The sequence below is a fragment of the Grammomys surdaster genome, unplaced genomic scaffold (assembly GCF_004785775.1).
Source record: "Grammomys surdaster isolate TR1022 unplaced genomic scaffold, NIH_TR_1.0 170, whole genome shotgun sequence".
In the NCBI taxonomy this organism is placed as follows: Eukaryota; Metazoa; Chordata; class Mammalia; order Rodentia; family Muridae; genus Grammomys; species Grammomys surdaster.
This window is the reverse complement of record NW_021604618.1, coordinates 8,829,032-8,852,728: the sequence shown is the minus strand read 5'-3', so window position 1 is coordinate 8,852,728 and position 23,697 is coordinate 8,829,032. Positions and strand designations below refer to the sequence as shown.

The 23,697-nt window shown below is 37.4% G+C and overlaps 1 protein-coding gene across 1 annotated transcript in view; it reads right to left on the bottom strand.

Annotated features, from left to right (window-relative positions):
- Positions 1 to 23,697, bottom strand: part of Cstf3 (cleavage stimulation factor subunit 3) — a 77,552-nt gene that overhangs the window by 21,203 nt on the left and 32,652 nt on the right. The window contains exon 4 of the mRNA XM_028766911.1: positions 1,033 to 1,065. Within this exon, the coding sequence (XP_028622744.1) occupies positions 1,033 to 1,065 (33 nt within the window). The remainder of the gene's footprint in view (positions 1 to 1,032; positions 1,066 to 23,697) is intronic.

Below are 23,697 nucleotides of genomic sequence, written 5' to 3'. Positions count from 1 at the left end.
ATTTTGCTCTTCTTGATCTTGGCCCTTACTTCTCCCCACCCCCACTCCTACTGAGTCTGTCTCCCAGTAGCTCCCTGTGCTCTCATGGTCAGCATATTCTATACACGTCTGGTTTATTTTGCTTAACACAGGATATCTAGTATCTAGTTTCATCCACTTTCTTGCAAATGTAATGATCCCACTCTGCATATGTACAATATTTTCTTTAATTCATCTGTTGATAGACATCTAGGCTGGCCCATTTCTTCTGTTATGAACAGTAAAGCAATAAACATGGATGTACAAATACCTCTTTGACAGGAGTTAGAATCCTTTGAGTATACAGCCAAGTGTGGTATACCTGGGCCACACAATAGCTATTTATCTGCTTTTTCCACAGGGTCTCACTACATATCCCTGGCTGTCCAGGAACTCTCTATGTAGAACAGGTTAACCTCAAACTCAGGGAGCCATGTGTCTCTGTCTCCCTAGTGTGGGGATTAGAAGCATACTCTACCATACTTTGCTGCTGTTTATCTCTCAGGCAGGGCCTCAACCTAAGATGATTTTGTACTAAAAATGACTTCCTAATTCTCCTGTCTCTGCCTCCCCAAGGCTAGGATTATAGGTGTGCATACAATGTCTGGTTCTGTGCAGTGCTGGGGTTTAAAGGCAGAGCTTCAAGTCGGCAGTGGCCCCAGCTCCCACTGCTCGTTTTTTGAGAAACCTGCATGCTAATTTCCACAGAGCTGTACTACTTTATACCCCACTAACAAACAGTGTTTAATCATTTCCCTTTCCTGGCTCTCAACAGGACTTATTAACATTTTTTTTCTTGATTTTAGCCATTTTGACTAGAATAAATTAGAATTTCAAAGTAGTTTTAATTTGTATTTCCTGAAAGCCAAATAATGTTTAAGCTTTGAAGAAAGTGAAATATTATTACAATATATACTACCTGAAAGCAGTAATTTAAAACATTTTACAATATTTATTTACCATATTGGTCATATAGAAACTCTTAAACTTCAAAATATACTTAAGAGAACTTACTTTTTCAACCTTGTCATAATTTTTAGCTTTAATCTGAAGAGAAACAAGACAGGATTAATGTTACTTTTTTAGAATATCAACACATTATTTTTGACTAATTTTTTGACCATTTTTTAATCAATCTTATAAATCTTTCCTTCAAACTAACAAATAAGTCAGGTATAAAGGTACACACACGTGATCCAGAAGTTTCAATCACAGGATCCACGTTGTGAAGGAGAGTACTGCTTTCCAAAGTGATCACTTATTACATTATAACTGCACAAATTTTTGCTTGGAATTAAGTATGCCCTTTAAACTAGCAATTTTTTAGAATTTATTATTTGGGAAATTTATGCTATGTATACATATACACATGTGTGAGATTATATAATTTGTTTCCTTTCTTTTTCCTACCTCCAAATCTTCTCATATATCTTTTTCATGCATTCAAATTCGTGGCTCTTTTTCACTGTTGTTACATACATATAGATATTTCTAAATACATAAACACAACCTGCTCAGTCCGTTTGATGTTACTTGTATTTTCAGGACTGACCGTTCGATACTGGATAGCCAACTGGTGCCCTTTCCCTGGGGAAGACTACTTTCTGCTCTCACATTCCTTAGCTGCCTGTAGTCCTTTTGTGTAGGGCAGAGGCCTGAGCCTTCTCCCACCCACATTAGCATGTCTATTAGCAGCCTCCTATTCAGCTAGTGTCTAGGTGGTCACATGGGTGAGACTTTATGAGTGCAGTTTCTGACATTCCGGGAGATACAATCTTTCCACCCCCTTTTCCACACTAATCCTTGAGCCTAAGGTCCAGTTGTGTTGTAGATTTACCAGTTGGGTGTAAGCTTTACATGTGATAGATTGTGGTTTTCTGTGTTGGTCTCTGTTACAAAGAGCATTTTCCTTGATAAGCAGTGAGGACTACACTTCTCTGTGGTTATATGGACAAATCTTTAGAATGTAGTTAGGGATCGTGCTGGTTTAGTAGACATTGTAGGTTCTTCTCCAAGATCCCTGAATTCACTAGCCCTGTGTAGTGTGCCTAGGTTTTCAATACCAGGCGTGATTTCCCTTTTGTTGAACAGGTTTAAAGTCCAATTAGAGAGCTGTTAGCTGCTGCCAAGGTTTGCATGCCACTACTGCACTGTTAGGGTTAGGTGCCATGGTCTTTGTTGTGGTTCATAGGCAACATAGCTGAGTGGGAGTACTGGTTGTTTCCCTCCTTTGGAAGCTTACATGGCACCTTCTGATACCATGAAAGCTAGTCCTCAGGGAAATGGCTTTCAGTTTAGATCCAACTCAGGGGTCTCTGGATCCTACATCTGAAGTGCATGGTGTCTTTAATAAGTCTATGTTTTTGGAGTTTCTTGGATCATCTAACATAAACCCGAACACTAAACATGAGAAACCTTCTTTTGAGCTGTAGGTTAGGGTTGTCCAAGAGACTCCTAAAATATTATCTTTTTTTGAGACAGGGTCTCACTCTGAAGCTCCAGCTTTCCTGGAACACTTTGTATAGATTGGTCAGCCTTGAACTCAGAGATCCACTTGCCTGTCTTCCTAGGGAGCTGGGATTAAAGAGGTGGGAACCACGCTCAGCTAACTATCATACTCTTTTCCATCCACAGACCCCCCCATATCCTTCCCACCACCCAACTTCACATGTCTTCCCTCTCTCTCAAAAAAACACACAAACAAATGAACAAACAAAAACCAAAAACAGAAGAAAAAAGTAACGACAAACTATGGAGCCTGATTTGTGTTAGCCAAGTAACCACTCCTGAGTATGGGGTCTACCCCGGAGTGTGGTTGATATGCGTCACTCCCTCTCCCAGGATGTATCATTTGCAAATAGCTTTTTGGTTTGGGATTGGACTTTGCACCCACTTCCCCTCCTCTGTGCTGAGATTTTGTCAGGTTTGAGCTTGTGCAGGTCTGTGCACCCTATCAGTCTCTGTGAGATCTATGTGCATTTGCACTGTTGTGTCTGAAAAATGATGTTTCCTTAAAATCATCCACATGTCTGGCTCTTACAACCTTTCTGCACCTTCCACTTAGATCTCTGAGCTTTGAGGGTCGAGATACAATAAAGACATCCTATTCAGAGCTGAATACTCCAAAATCTCTCACTTTCTGCACACTGTCCAGTTATGGTTCTCTGTGTTGATCTCATCTACTGCAAAAGAAAGCTTCTCTGATGAAGGCTAAGTGATGCTCTGCTCTATGTGGATAGCAGTATGTCACTGGGAGTCAGTTTATTGCAATGTACTGTCAGAATAATTGTAGTAAGTTCCCCCTTAGGCCCATGACCCATCTAGTCTCAGGTTCTTTGCCTAGTAAGAGTGCATCTCATAGAGTAGGTGTTAAATATAACTCAAAAGTGTTTGTGAACATGTAAATTTATGTCTTTTCACTCAAAAATAATTTTTTTCTTTTTAGGCTGGGCATGGTGGCATACATCTTTAATGCCAGCACTCAGGAAGCAGAGGCAGGTAGATCTCTGAGTTCCAGGCCAGCCTGGTCTACAGGACACGTTCTAGGCCACCCAGGACTATATAGAGAAATTCTGTCTTGAAAAACAAAAGCAATACAAACAAAACAATAACATTTTTCTTTTTAAATTATGGTCTGTCTTTCAGTGTTCCTTTTTCTTTCTGTGTCTTCTGACTATAGGCTTAGAATGTTAGTTTTACTTTTTTATTCAAAGTTTGTCTGCTAGACTTCCAAGCAATTAGTCTTTGTATGACCTACTTCCCTTGATCTACTGCTCTGTATTTGGCTCACAAATCAGTATCTGGCATCAAGTTTGCATCATCAATCATGTACTTTCCAATTGTCCTTCTACAGTAGCCATTTTGTTAGGAGACTGTTGTGTCAATTTTAGTTTACATTCTTCTGGTTGCTACACTTCGTTTTCTGACTCCTGGAGCTGTGCTTGCAGATCTGACAGGTGAGGAGTAGATACAGACAGTAAGCAGGGCGCTGCTAGTCCTCTACCAAGCAACCAGGAACACATGCTGTGGTAGGAAGGACTCAGCCTGCCTATTTGGTTCGGGTTTGTTGTTTCTTAAAAGCCAGTATGGGTTGTAGTTAAGGGTACTTGCTGCTCTTGCAGGGAACTTGTCCCAGCATCTACATGGCAGCTTACAACCCTAGTTCCAAAGGATCTAACACCTTCTGGCTTCCATAGGTACTGTATCCAGGTAGTACACAGACATACACAAAGGTAAAGCACCCATAGACATAAAATAAAAATAAAGAAATCCAAGAAGGAGGAGGAATAGGAGGAAGAAGAAGAAAAAGAGGAAGAGGAGGAGGAGGAGGAAGAGGAGGAAGAGGAGGAAGAGGAGGAAGAGGAGGAAAAGGAGGAAGAGAAAGGCAAGCTAGTGATAACTTTCCTCTGGGGCAGAATAGAAAAGCAATTAACAGGTTCAAAGTCTCAGTGTGGGTCAGGTTCTTGGTCTTTTCCCTGCAGTCTATGCAAACCGCTCTGTGACATCCATAAAACCTAATGCCACAATCTAATCATCTGAAGTGGAGTTGAAGTGTGAAAGACAGTAAGTTTAATTCACCATACAGATGAAATTATTTAGTTCTTACAATTAGTCAGAAAAACCAAATTACTCATTGTTGAAACTACCCAAGGATGTGAATATACAACACCCAGCAGAGGTTAAGTTAAAAAACATGTGACAGTATGTACAAATTTCCAAAGTGAGAAAGACAAACTAAGATCTTACGTACCAATCCACGCTCACCAGAATGGTAAAACTTTAAAAGGGGATTAAGCAGGGATGGTGTGCACACCTCTAATCTCAGCACTCAGGAGGCAGAGACAGAAGTATCTATTTCAGCTTGAGATCAGTCTGAGCTACAAAGTGACTACATAGCCAGAACCTGTCTCAAAAACAAAACAAATCAAATCAAACAAAAAACAGAAAGGAAAAAAATATTAATTCTATCAAAGACAAGCAAGGAAAAGTTATACACTAGTGGACAAAGCATGAAATACCCTTTAAGGGAAGCCACTGTTAACAGCCATTAAAAGAAAAAGAATAAAAGACCCAGTCAGTTGGTAGAATGTTTACCTAGTGCTATGAAACCCTGGGTCTGATTCCCAGCACCACATAAATCAGGTATGGTGGCTCATGCTTGTCACCTCAACATTTGGGAGTTGTAGGAGAATCAGAAATTTAAAGCTATCCTTGGCTACATAGCAAGTTTAAACCCAACTTGGGACACAAGAAACCCTACCTCAGTTCAAAGAAAAGACTCAACAATTCCATTCTTGAAATCTATCCCAAAGAAACAAAAGCAGCAGGTTATAGAAAGTATTTTTACGGGGCTGGAGAGATGGCTCAGCGGTTAAGAGCACTGACTGCTCTTCCAGAAGTCCTGAGTTCAATTCCCAGCAACCACATGGTGGCTTACAACAATCTGTAATGGGATCCAATGCCCTCTTCTGGTGTGTCTGAAGACAGCTACAGTGTACTCATAAATAAAATAAATAAATAATTAAAAAAAAAAAGTATTTTTACAAGGCTATTTATTGCAAACAAAAATAGCCTAAAGTAAATGCCTACAATGTAAACAGTACAGTCAATTATGATGCCCACAGCATGGATTATTGTGTCCTCATATAAGATGAACTAGCTACATGAAATACTTAAGGGGGATTTCCATGAGATCAGGATAAATGGGTACGTGTTAGTAATGTGTGTAATATCATTCATCTTTATGAAACAATGGTCAAAAATAATCTATGGTTTTTATGACCATGAAAAAAACATGGAATGGATAAAAAGGCTGTTAAACAGTTTTCAGAGCTGTCACAGTGATAAATTATGCACTTTCTCAAAAGGTCTATACATAGTTTGTTGTTTCTCCTACACAAATTGGTCCTGTCTCCTGAATTCTTTGACTCTTCGTTTTTTTCTTTTTTTTTCCCTCCTGAAACAAGGTTTCTCTGTGTAACCCTGGCTATACTGGTCCTCCATCTGTCGACCAGGCTGAGTTCTTTAGAACTCAAAGATCTACCCGCCTCTGCCTCCTGATCACTAAGATTATAGGTGTGCACCACCACCAGGCTGATTATTTCTTTAACTGGCATTAGCATAACAAATACAGCAGAAAAAGATACTTTTGACTAATGTAAAGTTAATTTTCTGGCACTTAGTACATGGTCACCGTCAATCATTAATTCAAAAGTGAATACTGAGAATTCCTCTAATAAGCCAACCTTGATAAAAATACTGCAACAGATATAATCTCATTATTTCTTTGTTTATAAGTGTGTGTGAGTGTGTGTGTGTGTGTGTGTGTGTGTGCATGTACATGTGCCAAAGACTTGTGGGGGTCTTTCCTCTCCTTCCACCATGTGTGTCCTAGGGATCAGATTTAGATCATCAGGCTTCATGAGCAAAGCACTCTCTTACCTGCTAAACAATCTCATTGACTCTTTGTCCTGTTTTTGAAGCAGGGTCTCTCACTGGTCCTTAAGTTTGTTGACTAGACTAGGCTAGCTTCAGTGAGTTCCAGGGATCTATCACCTGTCTTTGCCTAAGATTCCAGATATGATGTACTCAATTTTTATGTGGCCTCTGAGGATTTAAACTCAGAAGCATATATTTTAATGTGAATATATGTGTGTCTGTCTATGTGATCAAAGAAGTAAGAGAGGTGCTGGTTCCCTATAACTGGAATTCCAGTTGTGAGCTGCCTAATGTAGGTGCTGGAAATCAAACTCATAAGAACCAATATATGCTCTTAACCCTGAGCCATTTCTCTTACTTTTAAACTCAGATCATTATTGTGCTTGCAAAGCAAGCCCTTTTTAACCGTGCCAAATTCCCATCATAATTTCTTTCTTTCTTTTTTTTTTTTGGTTTTTCGAGACAGGGTTTCTCTGTATAGCCCTGGCTGTCCTGGAACTCACTCTGTAGACCAGGCTTGCCTCGAACTCAGAAATCTGCCTGCCTCTGCCTCCCAAGTGCTGAGATTAAAGAAAGGCGTGTGCCACCACCACCCAGCACCCCATCATAATTTCATTATTAAAAAAAATTTTAAGGAAAATTTTACGTGTATAGGTATTTTAGTGGCATGTATGTCTATGCATCATGTGCATGCAGTACCCTTAGAGGCAAGGAGGAAGTGTCAGACCCCCTGGAGCTAGAGTTAAATATGATGGCAAGCTACCATGTGACTGCTGAGAATACAACTCAAGTCCCCTGGAAAACACCCAGTGTGCTTAACTGCTTAGCCATCTTTCCAGCCCCTTAAAAATATTCTTCAAAAATAACTGAGCAATTATTTTCAACTTTCTTTGGGAGTAAAATCTGCAGTGTAATAAAATGAAAAGAATATGACTATACAGTATCAACTATTTAATCATTGTCAGCATTGGCGTTGCCATTTACACTATAGGAAATGGTAATATCCACTTCAAAAGGCTGTTTCAAGGATTGAAATTATAAACCATCCGGAAGGTCAAGGTGCTGAAAAAATCTGACCAATTATCAAAGAAGTACAAGTGTGTAGTGAGAAATACCTTACCTACAATAGCACGTTTAATAGATATTCTTAGTCTCAAGCAAGGCAGCACACTATGATCCCAGCACTTGGGCTGTGTTGGGGATGGGAATAAGTCAGAGGCATGTCTACATAGCAAGTACTAACCCAGCCAGAGATACACAGCGAGACCTTGTCTTAAAAAAAAAAAAAAATTAAAATTCTCATTCACATTCATTAATCTTATTCTACTTCACCACCTTTTGTTAAATGACTTAATTATCCTTATAGATGGTGATCCAACACCTCTGGCCTCTATAAGGAATTTGCATTCATGTAAAACAAACCACACATACCTACAGAATTAGATCACAAAGTTCAAGTGGCTAATATAGCAAGTCCATGTCCTTTGTCACACACACACACACACACACACACACACACACACACACACACACAAACAAAACAAAAAATGACAACAACAACAAAAAACCTAGGCAAAACAATCTCAGCCTATGTATTCTGTCGGAGTTTTTGCAAATCCACTATTTGGAACAAGTCAAAGTATGTTTTTGCACAGTACCGAGCAAACAGGAACTCAGTTGCTTACAGTGATGAATAAAAGAACTGCAATCTATACTTCTAACCTGCTCTCAGAATCTTTTCCACTCTGAAGTACAAACCATACACTTTATGAGTCAAACTAATGTGAGTTTGAGGGATGAAAATGTCAAATTCTAATTATGAAAAATTGTTTAATCCTAGCACTAGGGAGGCAGAGGCAGGCAATCTCTTAGCTCAAAGCCAGCCTGATCTATAAAGTAAGTTCCAGTATAGCCAGGGCTACACAGAGAAACCCTGTCTCTAAAATAATAATAATAATAATAATAATAAAAATAAAATAATAATTCTAACTCTAATCATGAAACCTCAAAACAAATAATTCCTAAATATAAATCCTTATTTTGAACATTTTTTTCTTTAATACCTGAATACAGTAAAAACTGTCTCTGAAGATTACAAAATATAGACACTTTTAAGGAATGTGGAGGGGCTGGTGAGATGGCTCAGTGGTTAAGAGCACTGACTGCTCTTCCAGAGGTCAAGTTCAATTCCCAGCAACCACATGGTGTCTCATAACCATCTATCCTGGGATCTGATGCCCTTTTCTGGCATGGAGGTGTATGCAGATTTATTTATTTTATATATATGTATGTGTGTGTATATTGAGAGAGAAAGAGAGAGAGAGAGAGAATAAATCTTTAAAAAAAAAAAAGGAATTTACAAATGGGCCAGGCATAGTGGTACACACCTGTAATCCCAGTACTCAGGAGGCAGAGGCAGTAAGATCACAGATGCCAGCCTCATCTACAAAGCCAGGACAGCCAAGGCTATATAAGGAGAATGTATGTAAAAAACCAACTCAAAATAAATAAATATGTACAAATAAGTTTTCAAGTTGTTTAAGTGGTTGCGACAGTTTTCCTTTATGCCTCACTCAGGCACAAAGTTTTACAGTAAAGTTGTCAAGAGAGGAGTATCTACAAATAAACCAAATTTTATTCAGTAGGCAGTTACAGGAACACCATGTGCCAGGTCTTTCCTGTTCCATCTTCATTTCCAAGCACTGGCAGACAAAATTGGACCTTAACTCATGGAGTTATATTTTAATTGTGGTAAAGATAATTTAACAACTCAAGAAAAAAGACAACTTGTAAGCTTTGCCAATCTATATTTCTTAATTTTTCCTATACTAACATAGCCTATTATGAATTATAGTGAATTATAATTAAGTGTATTTAAACTATTCTCTTTTTTATAAAATCATGCCTAAACTAAATTTACTTCCCTTTGGGCCACTTGTACAAATCAGAGTATTACTTAATCCTTTCCTGTCCTAAGTCAACTAAAATGTCTGTGAGGGCTAGGAGCTGCAGCTCAAGGGGTGGAACATGTCTTTCATGTGCAAGGTTCTAGACTTGATTCCCAACACCTCTCTCAAGAAAGTGTTCACCATGTGTTTGTTCTTGTGATTTACCAATTGGATATGAGAATACTGTAACCAAAATCTATTAAAGATCTTATAACTTAGAAACATAAAACCAATATTAAGAACAATACAGAAATGAACTTAATTTTAAATTTCTTTGTATATGTTGTGTATCCTATAACATTCAGGGGAAAGGGAATGAAAAGCAGACTTTGTAACAAGTAAAGGTTTCAATGAATAGATGGAGTCCAGGCCACCACGAAAAGCAGGGTTTATATAAGTCAACATGGGAGTCTCAGGTTTTCTGTAGAAGAGTGAAAATATGTATGTAAGTAAGAATATATATTGGAAAAACAGGTTGGTTAATTGTAGTGCAGATCTAACTCAGAGGCAAAAGAGCCAAGCAGAGTTAAAGTTGAGACACAAACACCTGGATGTCATTGTGATTTTCTGGCAGGTGATGATGCAATCACAGGAAAAGATGGTTCATTAGAAAAGTGGTGGTGGTGGTGGTGGTGTTTACAGATCAAGGAGAACACTGTATAATTTCTGGTACCATGAATACTAGTTACAAGAATAGCTATTATTTATATATCGGGGAATATTGGCCTAGGCCAGTAATACAGAGGAAAACAGAATAAACAGTTTTCCATGGAACAAACAAGAGAACTATTGAGAGCTGATGCGTAGTAAAGTTTACTTTGTATTAGATTATGAAGTAACTGTAACTGAGGTAGAAATGCATGCCAGCAAATAGACCATTTTCAAATAAGACAATATTGACTTAATAAAGGCATGATAAAAAAGCATGAAAAAACTTTTTTGTTCTTGTTGTTGAGGTGTTTTTTTTGGGGGGGTGGGGGGTTGGGGAGGGAACAGTCTCTTCTTTGTAGCCATGGCTGTCTTTAAACTCACTATGTACATCAGACTGGCCTTGAACTCAAGAGTTCTGCCTGCTTCAACCTCCCAAGTGCTGGGATTAGTATCTGTGCTATCAAGCCTCACCAGGACGATTTCTAAATTATGTATTCTCAGACAGAAAAAAGGAAGATCTATAAAAAGTACCAAGATAAGAGAACAAGGAAAAAAGTAATATTAAAGTATCAGAGAATATAAAACAAAAAAGATTTAGTGGATGGTGGGAAATGCCACATCCTTTTAAAGGAGAGTACACAAAAGACAAGGGGATCTGGCAATAAGAATCACTTACTACAATTCCAAAGTTGAAGCAATTCAACTTCTTAGGACTTAAAGAAAGTCAGTAACAAAATCCTGGTAACACCTGCAGCATTTATCAGACACTCAACAAGTTTATGTGCATTAATTAATTGTAAGAAAAACAATCAGGTCTGTGGCTGGTAAACTGGCCCACTTAAGTTCAATCCCCGGGACGAGGTAGAGCTGACTCCAGAAAGCTGTCTAATTTCCTCATGCATGCCATGGCTCGCGCTTGCGTGAATGCACACACACACACACACACACACACACACACATACACACACATACACACAAATTAGGAAAAAAAGAAAAATCATCCAATTTAAGGAAGAAAATGAGGTACAGGGATGTTTAGACTTATCCAAGACTGAGGGTTTGTTTGTTTGTTTGTTTTTGACATAGGTTCCCACTATATGGCCCAGGCTAGCCTCAATTAATGATCCTTCTGCCTCAAAATCCCACCTCCCACACATACTTTAAAACAAATAAAGGAACTGAAGAGATAGATGTCTCAGTGGTTTAAAAGCACCTGTTCTTGCAGAAGATGACACAATCACAACTGTCTGTAACTGCAGTCCCTGGGTATCTGATGTTTCTCTTCTGGGTTTTACAGGTACCAGGCACACACACTGTGCACAGACATGCATGCAGGCAAAACACCCATACATATAAAATTTAAGAAAACAAAAACCAAGAATGTACATTTACAATAGGGAATGGAAAGGGGTGGGTATGTGCCTCAGTTTGTAGAGTGCTTGCCTAGCCTTCACTAAATTCTTGGGTTGACTTCTAGCACCACATAAAATGGGCTGCAGGCACTACTAAGTTATTTGTCCAACCTTTTGTTCTCTTGAAGTGAATTAAAAAACACTTGGTGCAGTGGCACACACGCACTCACAGACTCTGGAGAAGTAGAGGCAAGAAGATCAGAATTTCAGGGTCATTTCTGGCTACAGAACAAGTTGGAAGCCAGCCTATGCTACACAAGATGATGTCTCAAACAAGCAAACAAACAAGCACACTAAAAAGGAGCATACTAAAAGCATACTCAGATATGCTGATGCATGTTTGCAATCTCAGCTACTTGAGAGGATGAAGCAAGAGAATCACTTGAGCTTAGAAGACTGAGACCAGCCTGGAAAACATGACAGCCCTCACAAAATAGCAAAACAAACAAAGAAAAACCAATGAAGAATGGAAATATATCCATTTAATATATAATTTTAAATGGAAAACTTAAATGTCAAAGCACTCAAGAGGCTGTTTTAAAAATAAATAACACACTAAGTAGTACACACATTTAATGTCTATGCATGTATTGTAGTGCAAGAGACAATGGCACAAAAAGAATATAGCAGAACTGTAGACCAAACTGCATACTGGGAAGGCTGAGACAATTTCTCTGTCATAGTTTATATTTTTCTAATATTTTATTTCCAGACAAATTTTACAATAGTCAAGAGTTAGGTTGGTTTTGGTCAAAGTGATTTCCAACAGTTCTCTTCAACTATCATGGGCATTTTTCTATGCACAGAAACATCCTCACCATAAAACTACTTTTAAATGCTCTCAGATTTTTACCCAAGCTAACAAAGTCAAATAACTGCCACGTATACTGATTTCATCCAAAACTGTGAAACTCAAAGCTTGGGTCTAAACTTAATTTTGTCCTAACTTAGAGGGCATCAGCAATACCTATCACCGAACATTTATGTTCGGCTTTATTGAAGCTAAAAAAACAAAGCAGTTTGTCATCATCAATCCAATTCTTACCATTCAAAGCATAATTAACCCTCAGTGTTTACTATTTAGAAACAAGGTCTTACTAATTGGTATCATAGGCTGGCCTTGAGCTCAAAATTATCTTGCCTCTGGTTCCCTAGTGCTAGGATTACATGTTTGCCATGTTTTATGGCTTGTGTATGCTTATCAAGAACTTAACCAAGCTGAGCTGTCTCCAGACTTTACATACCTCTATTTTTAAACATTATTTACTTATTTATTTTATGTCTGTGAGTACACCATTGCTCTCTACAGACATACCAGCAAAGAGAATTATAGATTACAGTACAGATGATTATGAGCCACCACATGGTTGCTGGGAATTGAACTCAGGACCTCTGGAAGAACAGTCAGTGCTCTTAACCACTGAGCCATCTCTCCAGCTCCATACCTCTATTTTTAAAAACAACTTTCCCACTCCTCAAGAATTCAGCTATATCACCAAAGACCTGCAGCTATGAAATAAATCTTACAAATATTCAAAAACTTAACAGTATATCCATATTCTAAAACATTCTGTTTTTTAAAAATCAATTCTGCTACTTAAACACTCTTAAGTAAATAACCAGCTGGATTATGATCCAACACCCATTTTCTCAATCCTTTATGCATAGTTTTCTGATTTTATTATAGGAATAACTAAATTACAAATACCTTTAAATGTCCATCAAATAACATAATCATCTTCTGCACCAAACTTATACATTCAATCCTGTTCCTTGTACCTAAAATACTTATTAGCTACGTTTTTAAAAATTCCAAAGTAGCTTCTAAAAAATCATAATATGGCCCAATTTGAAAGATCTTACCAGCCATCTTTCATTGAAATACATATTATAAAAGGCAGGCTGTTTCTCTCTTTCTCTCTTTCTCTCTCTGTCTCTCTGTCTCTGTCACTCTGTCTCCAGGGTCTCACTGTGTAGTTCTGGCTGGCTTTTGTTTTTTTGAGATAGGATTTCTCTGTGGAGTTCTGGCTGTTCTGGAACTCGATCTGTAGACCAGGCTGGCCTGAGACTCACAGAGATTCACCTGCCTCTGCCTCCTGAGTACTGGGATTAAAGGTGTGCACCCGTCTGCCTGAAACTCTTATGTAGGCCAGGCTGGCCTCTGCCTCCTGAGTGCTGAGTAAAGGCATGTACTACCATATCCAGTTGTTTCTAATAAAGCAAAACACTGGAAATAATGAATATATAAAACTGGTTAATTAGCATTTACCTGAAACAAACAGCTGTAGGAACAGTACAAGTGAATTTTTAAATATACAACAGTATGCTACCATGTCTAGGGCTTAACTGTGATATAGTACTTCCCCAACATGTGAGGCCGTGTTCAGTTGTCAGCACCAGAAAAATACTCTGCCATGGAAAAAATACAAGCTGCCAATAAAGCACTAAGAGGTGGATTACAGAGACTGATTCAGCATTTAAGAGCATTTGCTGTTCTTCCAGGACTTGAGTTCAAATCCCAGCACCCATATTAGGTGGCTCAAAACTGCATTTAATTCTAGTTCTGGGGAATCTAACTTCTTCTGGTCTCTGTGGATACATGCATGCATGTACATATACAGATGAAAATAAAAACTTTATTTTATATATATGAATATTTTGCCTGCATACATATATGTGGAAATTGTTGGATGCCCTGGAACTGGAGTTATGGATTGTTGTGAGCCATCATGGGTTCTGGGAACTGACCTTTGGTCCTCTGCAAGAGGAACAAGTGCTCTTAACCACTTCCCCATCTCTCCAGTCTAATATTAATAATAATACTTTAAAAAATTTAAGATTTTCTAGACCTAGAAGTTAGAGTGATTAGGTTAAAGGTAAAAGGTAGCTAGGCAGTGGCCCAGGCCTGGATGATGAATTGCACTTAGTACAGTCTGGGACAGACAACAAATCCATGTCTAAAAAAAGGAAAGAGATAGAGAGAGAGAGACAGACAGACAGACAAACAGACAGACAGGTACAACAATAGCTTTCCTCTTATTAATCAGAACAGGTTCAGCGTTCCCTCCGATCTCTCTTTTACTTGGTACCATTCATTGTTTGCTTGTTTAATAGAAATGATCCCTGAAAGTATAGTCTTATGTTTGCCTTTTAAAATTAGACTTTTGATTCTAAAATGATTTATCCACATACTAAGTTAATAAGTGTAATAACTGTCCCTACCTCCACTATCACTGTTCCAGTGCTGGAATTACAAATGTGTGTCACTGGCTTGTATGTGAGTTCTAGGTTTAAACTTGCATTGCTAGGCTTTCATTGTCAGGGCTTTTACCTGCTGAGCTATTTCCCTGGTACTCATGGTATTTTGATAATTACATGGAGCTGTGTGTGTACATGTTTAATCCTAGCACTCAGGAAGCAGCTAGATCTCTGTGAGTTCAAGGCCAGCCAGGCCTACAAAATAAGACCCAGAATCAGAAGGAAAAAAATTATCTTGAATCTTGTTTCTGATGAGTGAATAATCCTTGGATGAGTTAGTGGAAAGACATGATTGTCACAGTCATTTAAGATTCTGAGTTTTCTTGTAGCTCCCACAACAGTGTATGACAGTACTAAATCAATATAATTAAAAACCTACCAGCTGTATATATTCAGACATACAAATATCCCTATTTATACATTATGGTCAAAATTACTTATAAAACCAACATATGGCAGCCTCTACTAGGATTAAAAAAGCATAGATCACAGGTCTGAAGAGATGGCTCAGTGGTTAAGAGCAGTGACTATTTTTCCAGAGGACAAGAGTTCAGTTCCCAACACCCACATGGTAGCTCACAATTGTCTGTAATCCAGTTCCGAGTGATTTGATACCCTCACACAGTCATACATGCAGGAAAAACATCAATGCACACAAAACAGAAATAAACAAACCACTTAAGAGAAAGTATATGTCAGCATGCCTAGCCATAAACTACGCCTTAAGTATATCAGGAAATGTAAAAATCTATAAATTTATAAAAGTTCATTATAGGGTCTTTAATTCTGAACACAGTAGTTTTAAAAATGCTCTTCAGTTTGTTTTACTTGTGCATGCAAGCAGACATGCCCCATGTTAATGTGTGGAAGTTAGAGGACAACTTGCAGGTATCAGTTCTTTCCTTTCAGCATGTGGACCCCAAGGACTGAACTCAGTTGTTAGGGTTGGTGGAAGGTATCTTTTTACTTGTTGAGTTATACTGCAGGCTCAAATAATGGAGTCTTAAATTCAGTGGATTTTCATGATTTAGATATTTATGTGAGTATAATAAAAATCAATTCCATTTCCCATTCATTCTACTGAAGAGAAGTCATTTTTAGTTCCAGAAATATCTCTTAAGTAGCCATAAAAAGGAGAAATTAGAGACTGAAAGTGGAATATAATTAATAAACTTTCCTTACAAGAAAAACAAAGACAAAAAAAAGAAAAAAATTCTAATTTCTATAAATATAAAACCTTCTTTGTGAATTCAAAATGATCAAATTATCATCAGATATAATAAAAATAATAAAAAAACAAATTACATAGTGTTGAATTGAGTACCGGGAGCTCTTCCTCAGTCATTACCTAAACCTGATATGGACAGAGGAATAGGTACAAAACCATTGCTCTGCCCCTTCCCTATACCCCACTGTCCTACTACAATATGTATATAAAGTATAATATCTAGAGACAAATATTGTACAGGTAAGATTTTCATTGGATAGAGTGGGTTATATTTTTTGAAAACTAGATTCTATTACTTAGTATTTGATTACCAATAGAAAAAAACAGAATTGAAATGTTTAATGTTAGTAAGCATAATATAATTTTGTATACATTAGTTTTTTCAAAAGGTTTCTAATTACTGAAAGATTTCATCATGATTTTAATGTCAATCACTTTCCATAAAAATGACCCAAGTCTCACAAGAAATAAGTCAAAGTCTTTCTCACAAACTTTCTTTTTTTGGAGGGGGAGAGGTAATCAAGAACAATTTCATTCCAGATTTAAAAACTCAAGGCAAACAAGCTGTAAATTTAGGCAAATGTGGAAGAGGAAGAAGGAAAAAAAGTCCATGCCATTTCAGTTAAGCATGGAGGTCAGTGGCATGGCTAATAAAGAGCCACATGGCAGGAGGAAAGAAGCTTCCCCAAGGAGAAGGAAGCCCAAAGTATAAGGGAAAGCATAGTTAGGCACTGGACAGCATATTAAAAAAAAAGGGGGGGGAGTTATAACTTTTGAATAAAGACTCAGGAAAGAGGACATACCCAAGAGAAGTACATGGTAGCTCTGGAGCAACTGACTCTCATATATATTTTATAAGCAACCAGTAGAGATATGACCTTTAAAAACTATATTAAAGTATTTCACAAGGACACTGAAATCTTCTCCTGTCTGGTGTTGAATTGTAAAAATACAAAAATCTTAAAAGGTAATAATAAAATGATCATAAGTTGGTAGGATGGCTCAGTAGAGAAAGCACCTGCCACCAAAGCCTAACAACAAACTCAATTCCTGTATCAACTTCAAAGTAGAAGAGAACTAACTCCATAAAGTTGGCCTATGACCTCCAAACTCTCCACCTGTGTGGTCAGTGTGTGTGCACAAACAAATGATAGTAATAATTAAAGCAAGAATTTTAGGGGTTTGACCACCACCAACAAAAAATGTACAAAACATCTAACTGAAAAATACTATGTCAATAAGAACACTAAATCAAAAGGAAATATTTAGTCCTTTACCTTAAACTATATTGATCACTCCCACAACTGACATTAGAAAAACAAGCAAAGGCAATACATATAATGCACTGATGATTTGAATACTGCCAGAAGCATTTGAACTTCTGAGCAAAGCATGGCAGTATATGCCTACAAATTCAGAACCTGGAAGTAGAAGGAGGAATCAATACTAGGAGCCTATGGTTACCCTCTGCCTATACAGGGAGTTCTAGGCCAGCTTGAATTACATGAGACCATTTGAACCCTCTGCACCATCCACCTCCAAGAAACCTTCAAAATCTCTAATAGTAAGTTGTACTAAAATCGAAAGTTTCCTTTGACTTACTCAATGTTTGTGCAAATATGGGGGAAAAGACGATCAAAATGAACTAAGATAAACTGGCTATCAGAAAAAGAAATTGAAAGGACTCTGAACATACAAAAATATGATCAATCTTCTTTATAAGAGCAGATGCAAATGAAAACTTCCCTGAAATGACCTTTAATTAACCAGATTTATTTTGACAATTTCATTATATAAAATAATTTTTTATTACTCCAAGGTACTGGCAAAGTTAAGAAACTGGGTGCTTTCAAAGATTATCAGTAGTGTTGGAGGACTATTTGGACTTGAGAAATTTCTAACAAATCTTCTAGAGTCTTTGATAGAGCATCTCTATTTCTAGGAATTAAAAAAAAAAAAAGTGTAAATGTTATGCCCAGATGTGCTTGTGCCACTGTACTGAGTGCAGCCTGAAGCATTTCCCCTGTTGGATGAGCATGCTCTTGAAGCAGTATGCCTGAAGCCAGAAGAGAATGTCAAACCTTTTGGAGATAGGACTAGAGATGGTTGTGAGCCACCATGTGAATGTTGGGTATCAAACTCAGATCCTTTGCAAGTGCAGCCAAGTGTTCTTAACAACTGAGCCACTGCTCCAGCCCCACACTTCTGGGAATTTAATCTATATTCATACAACTGGAGATGACATGCATATAATTACTCATTGCAGTAAAATCTGAAATAAAACAAGTCGAGGAAGCACTTCAACATTTTAAATCACAGGAGAAAGTAAATAAGACAGTATATTGTGTGCTAATAAAAAGTATCACATTTGGGGCTGCAGAGAGAGCTCAGTGGTTAAGAGCAATGTTTGTTTCTCCAGATGATCTGGGTTTAATCCCCAGCAACTATATGGCAACTCATGGTAACTCCAGTTCTAGGAGAGCTGATGGAAGGTACACACACGTGATGCAGATATGAATGCAGACTAAAAACTCAAAATGAAATAGTCATCTATTAAGGTGAAAATAAAGCAAGCATGCACATAAACACATTAGACATCTTAAAGTTCTTGAGAAACTGAATGTTACTGAAGAAAGGCTTTGCACCTCAAGGATCTTACTGGGTTTTACTGACTTATGTGCTAAACATGTCCTTTAGGATGTAAATACCATTTTTGGCTTTCTATTTCTGTGGTACTTGAGACTGAACTTGCTAGGCAAACACTACCACTAAGGTATATCCCTCAACCCTTTATGTCTTAATTTTGATACACAGTAAGGCTAATTTGTCCAGCCTGACCTTGAACTTGCTTTTTGAAGTGAGGCTCCTCCAGCCAGCCTACCAAGTAGATAAGATTACAGGTATAATCATCATGCCTAGTGTTTTTTAATGTTAATATAGTAAACATACTGTCAATCAGCTCTCAAAACAATTACAAAAACATTTTTAAAATGCACAAAAGAAATAAAACGTCTATTATACGTACTGCATTTGGAGTACAAAATTATTCAACTTAGAGTTAGCATACATGCTAGTGTGTTCATGTATATATGCAGGTACACATGTCATGGTGTTCATGTAGAGGTCAGTGGACAACTGCTGGTGCCAGTCTTTTACCTTCTACCTTGAGTTAGGGTCTTTTGTTTGTCCTTGTTTAATCAGATTAGCTAACTCACTTTTGAGGATTTCCTTTGGCTCTACCTCCCATCTCACCTTGGCAGGGCTGAGATTAGACAAGTACATGCCACTATATCTGGCATTAGATGGGTTTTAGGGATCCAAACTGATGTCCTCATGCTTGCATAACAAACACTTTAACTCCTTTGATATTTCTCCAGCTCCTAATAGTGCTTATTTAAAGGAAAGATTATGTTCAGCCTCTAAACATCTATTAGAATTGAAACTAGAATAGCAACATATGTCTATATTTCCAGCCTTTGGATGCCTAATGCGGGGGGGGGGGGGGGTGATAGTTCAAGGCCAGCTGGGATTACAACACAAATTCAAGGTCAGCCTGGGATTCACACTAATTCAAAAATAAATGAAATTTGAGCCAACATCTTCTTTAAGAAGCTACTTGCTTGATGCCACAAATCAAACATTTGGATTAAACTAATTAAAGTTTACAAGGGTCAGTAAGATGGCTCAAACAGTAAGGGTACTTGCTCCCAAGCCTGAAGACCCAAGTTTAATTCCTGCAACCCACATGGTAAAAGAAATCAACTTTTTCAATTGTTATCCTTTGATCTCCAGAAATAGCATGCATGCACGTACTATATGTACATAAACACATACTTAAATGTTAAAAATGATACTTATAGTCTTTTATTAAAAAATAAAAGCCAAGTTGGACTGAGATGGTTCAGATAGTTAAGAGTACTTGTTTGCAGAGGACTTAAGTTTAATTTTCAGCACATATATATGGCTCTAGATCAGACAATCTCTGCCCACCACAGCCACCCAAACACGTGGCATATACGGGACACATAAACATTTAAAAAAGAAAAATTAAAGTCAAGGGACTGAAGAGATAGCTCAGCAGTTAGGAGCATATAATGTTCTTATAGAGGATTGGCATTCTGTTCCCAGCAGCCACAGAGTCTCTAACTCCGGCTCCAAGGACTGTGATATCCTTTTCTGTACTCTGCAGGTACCTGTACTTATGTGCACACATACCTCCTGATCTACATAACTTAAGAACAGCAAAGATTTAAAACAAACAAAGCAGAGAATGTAGTTCAGTTAGTAAAGTCCCAAGTTAAACACATCGAAAGGCCTGGGTTCAAGCGCCAGCATATAAAATGGTTATGATGTCACTCATCTGTTAATCCTAGCATTTGTGAGATATACTATTAAGAATGTTCAAAAATACATTTTTAACAGTATTTTATAAACTGTGGCAAAAAATAATACTCCATCTATCAATTTGACTCAAGTGGCCAGGTGTTTTCTTTCAGCAAACTGAAGAGGCAGTTGTTCCACTGTGTTCTTGCTTCCTCTAGTTGTAGAGCTGTCATCCATCTGAAGGTCACACAGACATTCTCATTCACTTCTGAGGGCATTTTGTTGCTGTTAACTTACGTTCTCATGTCTGGGTATAGCTTTCCCCCACCCTCAATCCTTCCTGAGATTCCATAAGCATCAGGAATCTATTGGCTGAAATCTAAATTCTATAAAATTCTTCAAATTCTGCTTGTCTTCCACTTCTGGAATGCCAAGAATTTTTAAGTCTGATAAAACTCCAAAATGGACTCCTTTGATTTTTCCTTTATCCTTTCTTTCACTCAATTCTAGCTTCTGAAATCTTTGGAAGTCTGTAGCTACTACTACAGGCAGTTCCTTTACATACTTAACTTTAAACAACCAAAATGTTCCATGTTTCAGATTTGTAGGTCTTATATAAAAGTGCATTCCCCCATAAAAGTCTGAATGATTACCCAGCACCACCATCACAATTTAGACCAAATCTAAACTGATGTTTTTTTTTTTTTCAATACTCAACCCATATAACATTGTTGTATCAATTTTAATGGTCTCACTGTCACATCAGAATTTTCCCATTCCGTTCTTCAAATCAAAGAAACTTCTTTCATCCTTTTCAGTTTGTAAATGGCACAGACTTACTGGTTCGCCACTTCTGTTCTAAGTGTAGCTTTTTGGCACAGAGTCCTAAAAGAAGACATGCCACTGAACCTCCAGCACAGGCAGGTCTTTATCAGAAGACTTCCAATCGCAGCTCAGATTCTCCCAGTTGAGCAAATGCTCTCAAGACAGTGTTTAATCACTCCTTTGAATTTTTCTGTTTTTCCTCCCAATGAGGCTTTGATCTTTGCAATTCTTTGTTGTACTGACAATTCTTCAATGCCTTAAAATGCTGTTAAAAACTCTATCCAGCAGCTTAACTTCAGAAAAAAAGATGTATCCTAAACCTGTTTCCCAATACTCTCCTGTAGTACACTCCATTAACATCAATTCCCCCTCACATTTTATGCAAGTTGTCTTGGAAATTACTGCAACATTCTTGAAATTCCAAAGGTAAAAAAAAAATTAAGGTTTAACAAAATTCTATTAACCAAGTATATTTTCTGCAAAATAAAAGTCCCAAATTTAGTATAATTAAGACCACTAAAAATGTAAGGTCAGCAATTTGGAATCTTTAATGTTTGAAGGTTTGGATTAAAAGCTTTAAGATTTAAAAACAAAGGTAAACAATATTAAATATAGGCTTCCAATGTTTTTCTGTAAAACCAAAAGCTAATCTTTCAGATTTTTGAACTCTTAAGTGTTATGCTTAAGTTAAAACAAAACAAGAATTAATGTATATTTTAAAGATATCTAATGTGTGAGTGTGGGCACTTGAACCACTGTATGAGCTCAGAGGATAACTCAATGGATGTTGGTTCTCTCCTTTCACCTTGGGGGGTTCCAGAAACTGAACTCAAAATTATTAAGTTAAGTGGTAAGCACCATGGTCTGCTAAGCCATGACTCAGGGTGTTTTTGTTTGAGACAGGGTCTATGTAGTCCTGGCCAGCTAGGTAATCAGCCTGGCCTCAAACTCACAGAGATCTGCCTATCTTAGGCCTATATTTTCCATATATTTTTGAAAAATTTCCACTTATAAGTTACATAGTGGCATTATGGAAATACACAGTACCAGTCATAACTTGTCAATAGGATGTAGAAAAGTTAAAATGGTTATCCTCTAATTCAGCAATTCAACCCATGACATTTGACAACCTATGACATTAAGTATACATTGCAAGTGTCTCAGGATTTTTTATTTCAATGCAGATAAATTTTATTATATCCAGTAAGGACTTCAGTCTTAAAATCACAGTCAGTCAGTTTTTGGAATTTTAGGTTAGTATAATGTTTAAGTGGATAATCTTACAAAATACCTCCCACTTTTTGCTATATACAAGGCTAATTCTAAAGCTAGAATACATCTTAAATTTCAGAACTCCAGAGACTAAGGCAGAAGGCAATATAATGTTCCAAGATAGCCTTGCAATTCAGTACTGAAAAGGGGAGGGAACTGAATGAGTGTTAGAAATAACTCCAAACGGCAAAGAATCTTTCTCTAAAATTAAATGTTAGGGATATTATTAGACAATTGAAAAAGCACCTGGCCCTGAGCATGATAATCTAAATTTGATCCCACAACCCAACATAGAATAAGGAGAGAACAACTCTGATATTGTCATCATCTGCTTATGAGTGTGCACATACATAATTATTTAAAAACACTTTTTCAAAGTCTCTTTATTGCCTGAGTATAAAAACAGAATTTTTTTCTAAATCTGCATGTTAGCAGTAAAAGTATCAGCCATATAAAATTTTATATTACAATTTTACAATTTTTATAATTATACAAGTGAAACTACTGTCATATTCTAATTTTTATAAATTAAAATTCATGATTTGGGGCCAGAAAGCTGCACAGACGTTAAGAACACTTGTTCTTGCAGAGGACCAGAGAGTTTTGTTTGCAAAACCTACATGGCGTCAACAATTTCCAGGGAATCTGATACCTTTTGACCTCAATGAGCACCAGGCACACATGTGGTGCACAGACATATATGCAGGCAAAACACCCATATCCCTAACTTTAAAAATAACTCAGGATTGGAAGGCATGTAATTTCCCAGCATAAATCCCTCCCCCCCCCCATCTATTTAAGACAAGGCTTTACCATATACTATAGTCAAGCTCATATTCAAAATCTTTCTATTTACTTGGAATATAATTCTGGTTATTCTAATGTTTTTAATGTAACTAAATGTGATCAAGAGCCAATACTCATGTCAGGTATGGTGATGTATCCTTTAACCCTAGCACTTGGGAGGCAGAGGCAAGGTCTTTGTAGGTTCAAAGGCAACCTGGTCTGCATAGTTCCATGATAGCCAGGGCTAAAAAGAGAGGCTCTGTCTCAAACAAAACTAGACAACATGGACATGGTACCACAAACCTTTAATCCCAGGATTTAAGAGGCAGAGGAAGATGGATGACTCAAGTCTGAGGTTAGTTTGGTTTGAGTTCCAAGCTACTCAGATGTAGTAAGACACTATCCCCAAATGAACAAATATATACAACATTAGTATGTCAATATAACTCTTATTATACCTCCCTCATCATTAGTAAAATCTGGAATTTGATAAGATCAGCTTCATTTTTTGATAGAAACTTGGGTACCACTACTCCTG